The sequence below is a fragment of the Aythya fuligula genome, chromosome 3 (genome assembly GCF_009819795.1).
Source record: "Aythya fuligula isolate bAytFul2 chromosome 3, bAytFul2.pri, whole genome shotgun sequence".
Lineage (NCBI taxonomy): Eukaryota > Metazoa > Chordata > Aves > Anseriformes > Anatidae > Aythya > Aythya fuligula.
Genome location: NC_045561.1, coordinates 84693650 through 84703150, shown reverse-complemented (window position 1 = coordinate 84703150; position 9501 = coordinate 84693650). Strand labels below are relative to the sequence as shown.

Genomic DNA, 9501 nt, shown 5'->3' with positions numbered 1-9501 from the left:
CAGAATCTGTGCAAATTTAAGGTCTTAATTCTGTATGCCCTCCCAGATATTGCAGATGTTGTTTGTTAAGGAAAAAAAAAAGGAAAAAAGAAAAAACAATCGTTGTAAAGTAAGGGTGTACAGAATTGAGGTTTCATTTCAGGTTTATTTCTTCAGCTAAGTTAGGGTCACACAAAAATCTGTAACACTACCCAAAGTTCCAAAATAATGTATAAGCAGAAAATTTTGGTTACATTTTTGTACCATACCAGATTTCAGAAAATATGATTACTTCCGTATTTTTTTCTTAAAACTGGACAATATTTTTTTTTTTTTGAAGTGATAGAAAATGGTATTAAAGTTTGTTTGTAAAGGTATAAAATAACTAAATGTACCATAAACAAATAAATAACTGCTTTTCTTTTCCATAGCAGTACATATAACAATACATTCCCCTAAGTCATATAGTTATCATTTACAATAGACAACTTAATTTTACTAAGGATGCAAGAAATAATAGAATACAAGGCACAATCATTAAATGGAATTTTTTCTTTAGGGTGAATATTGACTTATGTCAGCGTGATATACCATAAAAAGTGCAGAAAAACGCAATGTGCAATGAGACCACTGTATAAAACATGATTGCATAAAAAGTGATTTGGCCTTTTTAACCTTAATAATTGAAAATAACCAATCTTCCCCTTAAAATTAAACTATAAAGTATGACATTTTAAAATTTATTTTCAATTCTAGTGCTATCTAAAAAATCCTGAAAAAAATTTATTTACCTGGGAAATATTTTATAGGTGTTTATGTATATATTAATATATACACATACACTCTTCTTTGTAGGTCATTTTAGCCTTTTAAGCATGTCTAAAGTTGTAGAAACAACAATCAATCTGGATCAGAAAGTAAACATCATAATTCCATACCTGTCCTGTAAGTTCCTTGAATCCTTTAACCAATTATACATTTTGTCTAAAACATCTCTGTCAAAGGACCCCACCAGTGCATTATTTTCTACCAAAAGTACCAAAAAGGATACATTTCAGAACAATGTTAACAACGTACTATTTAAAACAATACACAGCTTTGATCACTGCAAATCGTATGCTGTACTGACACTCAAAAAGAAAAAAAAGGCTTTCCACTGCACTGATTCTCAGTCTTTGGCACAATAAACAGAGATTTAGTGATTGATACAAGAATCAAGGTCTGAAAAATTAGACATTAGTCAAACTTTTTCCAATGTGGATATATATATATTTGTGATTACATTTTTGCTATGTTTGGCAGAACTTGGATAAACCAACAGCCTGCTAGGCTTCTTTTGCAGTTGAATGTTCCGTCACTACTGAAATTAAGCATTTTCAGATTAGCAAAGTTTGGTATTCTTGTATTTGTATTTAATAGAAATGTAAGTAAATTTACTGCCACTTTTTGCCAAAATCTGCCTTCCTAAGCGACTTGACTTTACAATCAAAGTGTACCTTGCTTGGTCAAAAATAGACTTCTGTTTTCAGTTTGTGGCATTAAAAGTTCTGTCACCTTTTTTAATTACGTAGAGATACTACGCACTACTTGAGTAGAGTAGCTCTCGATTCTGTAAGTCAGTCAGAAATTGCTTCAATTATTCTCAACTATGAACAAAATGACTGTTGAAATGCATAACCTATTTGGAGGGCAATAAATAGCAAAAGTTTAAAATATATATTTCTTTCAAAGAATGTTCGTTCAGTTTATTTTTTGCTAAATTTTTCTCCCAACTCAGAACATATTCTTCTAACCCATAATAGCAGCAGGGAAGCAGAAGTCTGTTCTGCTGTTCCTTAACTGTACCTGCTTCATAGCATTCTGAAGTAAAACCCTTGGTAAAAGTTACCAACCGATTAAATTAGCTTTTGCTTTTTCAGTCAACTTTCGGACTCTGCCTCTGCTAGACGTTCCAAAAGTTAAGGAGGTGTCTTCAAACAATAGCTGCCTTTGCTCTTCCTCAGAGTCATCTTCATTGTAAAAGGCTGTCCTCCTACCCTGGTTTCTAGTTCTCATGTGAGGTTCAGAATCTTTAAGCTCCTCAGACCCTTCTTCCATAGGCTCATCTATCTTTTTCCTCCTGCTTCTTGTTTGCATTTTAACGTTTGCAGGAACTAAAAGGTCCGAGCCCGGCTGATGCGTCTTTATCTTTCTTTTTGGCTTTCTACCCCCACGGCCTTTTTTTTGTAACAAGTCTTCCTTCATATTATTTTCAGAAAGAGAATTGCAAGCAGTGGAAGCGGACGCTTCTTCTGGTATATCCCTTGTGGTCTGGACTGTATTCTGCTCTGCAGCCTTCTGCTGTTCAATAAGTTGTAGCTTTTTTGGTTTTCTGCCTCTTTTCTTGTGCACCACTTCACAGCTACTGTTATTAGTCTCCACCTTCGGTTTCCGTCCAGGACCTCTCTTAACTGGAGGCTTTGAAGGCTGCCCTCCGTGTCCGTTTACCTGAACGCTTCCCGATGCCAAAGCGTTGTTCTTGCATTCCGCTGTAAGAAAAATCAGAGCATGGATCATGCAAAAGATTTGCACTTACATTCATTTTCACGCTGTCCTAACAAAACTCTTCGTAAAATATCTGAATGGATTCAAAGCGATTATATAATCAACCTGTCCAAACCCAAGAGACAGACACAAAGTAGAACTCAAGAGTTTCACGCTAGTACACAATGAGGATTAACTGTAGCTGGGCTAATAAGCTCAAGGTAGCTTGAGACAAAGGGGAAAAAACAAAAAGCCAGAACAGGGAACAGGTAAGGTTTTTTTTCTTGGCTGATGCAACACGTGCCCAAAAACTCATACTTGATATCTGCAACAGCAAAGTTTCTCAAGAAGCACTGCCATAAGGAGTAGCAACGCTTCACAGCAAGTTATCTCTGGATAAACGAGAAACCTTCTTTCAGCCCAAGGCAGCATCCTTTACAATGAATTCATTAGACCAGGGCTATTTAAAAAATAAGTGAGGGCAAGGGTAAAAATTACGAAGACTTCAAAAAAGAATGGATGCAATCTGCACAAATTTTTTTACATGATCAGACAAATGTCAGAAGGTGTTTGCTTGGAGACTCATATGAGCTATGAGGTTTTCTTAGCCAAGTGTTACCGAACTTTCTCAGTGGGGCATGTCACAGGACCTCGTATGGAGGTGTTCTGGTAACACCGCCCTTGCCTAAATACAATATGACTCATAGCCAGCATGGTGCTGCAACCACTTCTGTGACTGAGTGTCTATGCACACTGTGGTCCTGCTGTGATTAAGTGTGCCCCATAAGTCTACTAACAGCACAAGGCTCCACTTTCACGAGTGGTTGTGCAGGAGAGAGGATCAGGTAAACCAAATCCATCTCTGTGACATTACCGATCCTCAGGTTCAGGATGGGTACATATTCTGCCATGCCGTACAGTAACAATCGAGACCTTTGTGAGAAAGCTGGCAAGGAATGGACAGAGAATTTAACTGATCAGACCATGAGTTGCTTGTTCAGAAGCATGGAAGAGTAAGAAAGAAGAAATCCTCAGGGAGAAGAGGGCTACAGGCAGTAACAAGATTAATTAGGTGGGGCCCAATTTGCAGACTACCATTTCTCCATCTCCAGAAAATAAAAATACTCAGAGGATCTAGCTCTTCATAACAACTTTGTAACAGTTCAAAGCTCCTTCATAAGCAGGAGAGCTTTTATGTCTGGGAGATCTAATTTCAGTCTCCACAGAAACCTTGAGTTTGAACATATTCAGACATCAAAAGACCAAGCAAGTTCAGTCAGAAGATTACATGAAACTGAGTCCAATGAACCCATACAAATGTGTTCAACAGAAAGAGCAAACACTACACAGTTCTATCTTGCTGTGACACAAAATGAAAGAAAAAATGCAGCTGCAATGCTCCCATATTTATGCTCATGGTTGTGGGGAGTGACATCACACAATGTTAATGAGCCAAATGTAACCTAAACAAACAAAGGCAGGTAAAACCCACAGGGTTTCAAGTGTGACCCTGCAAAAGTCTGCTTTGAGGTTTTAGAACTCATAAGCTAGTTGTAATACATTGAAAGTATTACCCTTGTAATAATTTAAAAGAAGGTAAAGATAATTTAACATATCAAAATTGGCTACACAACACTTATCACACCGTGCAAATCGTGTCGAGAATAGCCAAAACCATCAACTACTTGGCTAATTGTCAAAAAGGAAACTAACCATGACTGGTTAATAATTATTCCATTAGACTTTTTCTGCAAGATCATCACAGTACATATTAAATGCTCCACCCCCAAAATATCAAGTCTAAGGTGCCACTAGAACTACTACGTCAATACCAAGGTGTGTGTGGGGGTAAATATTACCAAAAAACTCCATACCTTGACCTTGTTGATTAACAGTGGAGGATTTTACTTTGCGTTTGATTTGCTTCTCTTTCTCAGGATTTTCTTTTGTGGAATTATTCCTAGTGTTATGACTGTTATCAGATTGGCTAGGGATTGGTAAAATATTCTGGTTCTTGGAATGTTTGGTTGAATTCTCCAGTACTAGAAGAAAAAAAGAAAATATGTATTTTTAGAAGTACTTTATACCGTGCCCAATCTTATCTGGCTAAAAGAAAGTCACTCATGTTCTTCTACAAGCAAGCAACTTGAATCAGTGATCTGGAAGTGAAAGATTCCTGCATTAAATAACATAGCTTAACCTTTCTTCTGACAAACCTCAAGGCCGAGCAGCTTGAAAACAGCACCCAGTCTTATCTGAGACAAATACATTTGATTTTTAAAAAATGTGAAGTTTATATTTAAAAACATTGTTTGTGAAGGAGAAAGAAAAAAGAAAAGAAACGAACAACCCCCAAAATGAACTTACCTGACTTTCCTGTCCCTGCAGTAGTATTAGGTTTTGTAATTAAAGGCTTTATTGTTAAAGGCTTTGCCCCTGAAGAAGTAGATGGTTGCTCCGTAGCAGCTGCATCTGTTGTACCCCTATTGCTTCTAGTCCGCACAAGTGAAGAGGTTTCAGCTGCTTTTCCATTCATCTGAGGTGGGGCATGTCTCAGTGCTGTTGATCGTGCAGGTGCAGAAGATGACGAGGAGGCAGAAGTTTCTGCCTTCACTTGAGGTTTTATTAATCTCCTCTTCCTTTCAGGGCTGCAAAAGGAGCAACAATTTGAAACCTGGATGACCACTTTCATATGTTACAGGAATAAATAAAATTTAGTGCTAGTGTCTGAGACTGTGGAAGAAAAATGACCATCTCTGTATGAAGTAAGTTAAAAATATGACATTTTCTGTTGAAATTCATGCGGTTGTGAGCTTCTGAAAAGTGAATTTTCAGTGAAGGGCCATAAAAAATGCTATATTTATATGACAGAGCATGATGCCATCACTATCCTAATGGGGCTGAAGGCTGAGATTTCCTGTACACGGTTAGCAGTTATTTGAATGTTAAGCACTTACACTAGGACAGCTCTAGTTAAAGTTTAAAAATCTTCCACACCATAGGGACTTGCATTTCAAAGCTATACAGGGAATAGTAAAAGGAAGTATTAAAAAACCACCACGCTAAGTTCTGCTATTTAGGAATGTCAAACTTGCGCAGCATTTCATGAATACTGTAAAAAATGAATGTACCTGGATGCAACACTACTGGAAACCGAGCTGCTTCTACTTCTTTTTTTCCTTCGTTTCTTTATCGTATTTCTTTTATGAAAACGCAGGGCAGATTTATAATCCGATAAAATAGAACTTATGTGTTCTTCAAAGAAAGCAGAAAGGCGCAAACTCATGCTGTAGATCTAAAAAAAGAAATACCAGGAAATGAGAAAGTTTTCCAGTCTTCTAAAGCATCATCTATCATCTTATTTATTTACAGTTGAGCAATAGCTAGAAATGGATACTGGTTAATATGGAAAAGTTTTAAGGAAATTTACAGTTTCTCACAACAAATTTACACTAATCCATGCAAAGGTTTGCATTAAGTGTTTTCACGGTTGGAAAAAGTGTACTATGACTGAAGATCGTACACACAAGCAGAATGAAAAACCAGAAGTGACATGTTTCCAGCTGTCACTTTCCAACTGCCCTTCCAGAACGTGTTCCTTTCTAGTTCTGCGGAAACAGAGAGACCCTTACAGGAATTTACTTTGTCATACTGAGGGTTAAGAAATCCAATCTTCTGCATTATGCTGCACTCATATATCCTGTATTTGAACATCACTTTATTTCTCTTATGGATGAATTGATACTAGTGGTGGATACTAGTTGGTTGCAAAAACTACAATTGATGAATTAGAATTATGTAGAAACTTCTTTTCTTTTTTTTTTTTTTTTTTTTTTTCCCCCCCCTCCAGCCTTGGATAGTTTACAGAGAGAACCAGTCAAATTCAGTTTAGATCACAACTAACTAATGGCACACAGTTGCTGTTAATTCTGGAAACAAAAACTCATAAATGAACTGAGTAGATAAATTAAGAAGGGAAACCACAGTCTTGGAACATGAAACACAAAGACAATATTGTAGCAGTAGCCTACCTAAAGACACAGGGAATTATCTGAGTGCCAGCCTAAACAGTCAAAGTGACAGAAACTGAATGCATTTCTGGAGAGGACAGCCAAGGAAGTTTTATAGGAAAATCTGTAAGAACTAGACAAAAACATTATGCCTGATGTGTCAAGAATAAAAAGCAGATAGGTTTAGGATTACTCTTCCAGAAAAGCATCAGTGATGTAAGGTAAGGTGCTAAAAATATCACTAAATGACAAGAATCAGAGTAAAAACATAACCATTCAGCAACAATGTATTGCAAGCCTATGCATGGAAGTACATAGGTTCTGAAATATTAAAATTCCTGACACCAGAACATTCCACTTATGCTTCTAAGTAAAAGAGAGAAAAGCTATAATCTAAACTAAAGAGCTAAAATTCTAAACCAGTCAGCCAAGAGAAAAAAAGAAAAAAAAAAAAAGTCATTTAAACCAAACTGGAGCTGAGACTATGGCCAACATTCTCCTATCTTGCTTTCAGGAGAGAAAGAAAAAACGCACAAAAAAAAATCTAGATCTACCCCAAAATCCCCGCACTTTGATGTGATGAAAGACAAGGGACTTGAGTGGAACAATTACTGTCTGAAAAGAGATCAATCACTGATCAGTGCCACCTACTTGCTAAGGCCACCTACGAAGACATTTTGTCCATGCCTTTTAAGACAATGAAGTCCTGATGATTAATTTGCTGTTTAAAACAGCCAGGCACAGAAGCTAGTGAGGATTTTAGTCTAACACCTAAACCGTATTAGGAGAAGAAAAGCTACCAAGTAGCTTTGGGCATGCCTAAGTAGCCTTGAACAAAAACTACATTTTGTACCTTTCACCTCTAACAGATACTGCACCTACGTGTCAATGTGAGAGAAAATATTAAGAACTTTACCACTGGCAGGGCATTTCAGTATCAGCTCAGCAACAATGGCTTTGTAGGCTCATGTTTTACATAAGATTTCTGAGAAATAGAACTGGGTAAGTGCCTCTTTACAGTATCACCACATAGTAGTGAACAGAGTAGAATATCATTATCACAACTCTGTGTGATATTTCGGTTTTAGGCAACTTTGAAAGTGGAAGAATTTGGGGGAATCTGCATGCACATTGGTAATCTGGTTTCTTCCCCAAAATATCAGTTACCTTCCCCTACTGATCATAATCACATTTCTACAGATCTTCTCTTTAGTGTGGCCCTCCCACTAGATCCACCTTGAAACACGCTTGCAGAATATCAGATTTCAGACATTTAAACAGCATGCACTCCTTTAAAATACAAAGTTGTAATACTTTCTCAGAAATATTCATGTCTGAAGATGAGAAAAACTTTTTTTTTTTTTTAAGTAATCAATTACATTATCTGTTTTTCTGTCCCTTTTTTTTTTTTTCTTCCCAGCTATAAATATTCTTTCAGACAAAAAATGAAGTCTTACCCTTGATCTTTTACTTGGTGTATAGGCCTTGGAATTGCTGAAAATAAGCCTCACATCTTTACATAACTCCATTGGTGACTCATAGTTACCAGCTTCCAGTGTTTCTCTAACAGTAGCAAAATCCATAGGAGTGTCAATGATATCTCTATAATCCTGTTAAAAAACAGCAAAACAACCTATTACAATTTTTTTTTTAAAGACTTATTTTCATTTGGAAGCATTTGATAAATCTATTAAAACCAAACAGTCCTCCTTGAAAATACATCTGGAAGACCAATGAAGACACGTGCTCCTTCCTACTCATACATAACTCAACTCCTCACAAACATACTCAAAAGGACCAAGTTTAGAAGTTAAATGACACAAGATTTAATTCATTTTGCAAAATGATTTCCGGATATATCGAGCTCAAAAATTTCTGGCTCCTAAGGGTTAAGTACTGACATACTCTCATGGAGATAACGGATATAAAAACATGACTACAAGCTCTCTGGATGGTTTAACAACTCAGTACTAAACCTAATACTGTTCTCACATACTAGCTTTAAAACGTGAAGTTAGAATGTTTGAACCTGATGACAGTCTTGGTGCATCTCTGCTGAAACCTGAGCAGTCTCCCAGATGGAGAGCTGACAATTTAAGAAAGTAACACTGAAATAATGAAAACTCCACAGGCTGAAATATGACCTTGTTCAAATCAACCACTGAAGTTTTTCTAGGCTAGAGAAGAAACAGTACACATAACAAGAAGCTCAAATACCCATATGACAAGAAGGTGGGGTAATCCACCAGAACACATGTAACCTATGCAAGTACCTCTTAATGTTAAAGAGGCACTAGGGAGCAGAGTGTTTCATGCCAAACCCTAGTAAGGTGTTCTCTATCAGATCATCTGAGGATCTGAATTGCAAAAGGTGGCTCCTTGTAGCTAGCCACAGCATGAAGTTTAGCTTACTTCAAAAAATTTGGTGCCCAATGGTTTGCCAGAGCATCAACACAGACCTACCACCAACTTCCAAAACATGAGCTTTTCTTTTTTCTAACTCAGACAAATAGTTGCCCCCAAGCTAATCACCTCAGAGTAGTATTTAAAAGAAAAAATTATGAAAACCTTTGCTTTGTTATTTAAGGTAAAACTAGTCTAGAAAAGAGATCCAAGGCAGCAAGATTTTTGTTAAAATATTCTGTAGTTACATCTGAACTCTAGTGAAATCACCCAGGCAGAAAGTGAAATTGGAGAAACTCAGTTGTTATTACAGCTAATATAATAACAAAATATCACTACAGTGCTTCAGTCGGCACTTCTTCCCCAACAGCCCCGATGACTGTGATATGAAAATTACTCATATTTTCTACACGTCCAAAATGAAAACCAAAAATTGGCCATGACAACATTTGTCACAACAAGAAATCAAACATATTCCATTGATATATGACTATTTTTCACTCAGAAAAAGAAACAAGTGTCTCAATTGCAAATGCTGTTTACTCAACAACATAGTCATCCCTTAACATAAAACATTTTGCTACTA

At 36.7% G+C, this 9501-nt stretch overlaps 1 protein-coding gene across 2 annotated transcripts in view; it reads right to left on the bottom strand.

Moving 5' to 3' along the window:
* Positions 1-774: 774 nt before the first annotated feature.
* Positions 775-9501, bottom strand: part of PHIP (pleckstrin homology domain interacting protein) — a 107276-nt gene continuing 98549 nt past the window's right edge. For both annotated transcript variants that reach the window (XM_032183997.1, XM_032183998.1), the window contains exons 36-40: positions 7970-8122; positions 5634-5797; positions 4870-5150; positions 4377-4544; positions 775-2507 (exon numbers count right to left, since the gene is read on the bottom strand). In XM_032183997.1, the coding sequence (XP_032039888.1) occupies positions 1864-2507; positions 4377-4544; positions 4870-5150; positions 5634-5797; positions 7970-8122 (1410 nt within the window). In that variant the 3' untranslated portion in view covers positions 775-1863. The remainder of the gene's footprint in view (positions 2508-4376; positions 4545-4869; positions 5151-5633; positions 5798-7969; positions 8123-9501) is intronic.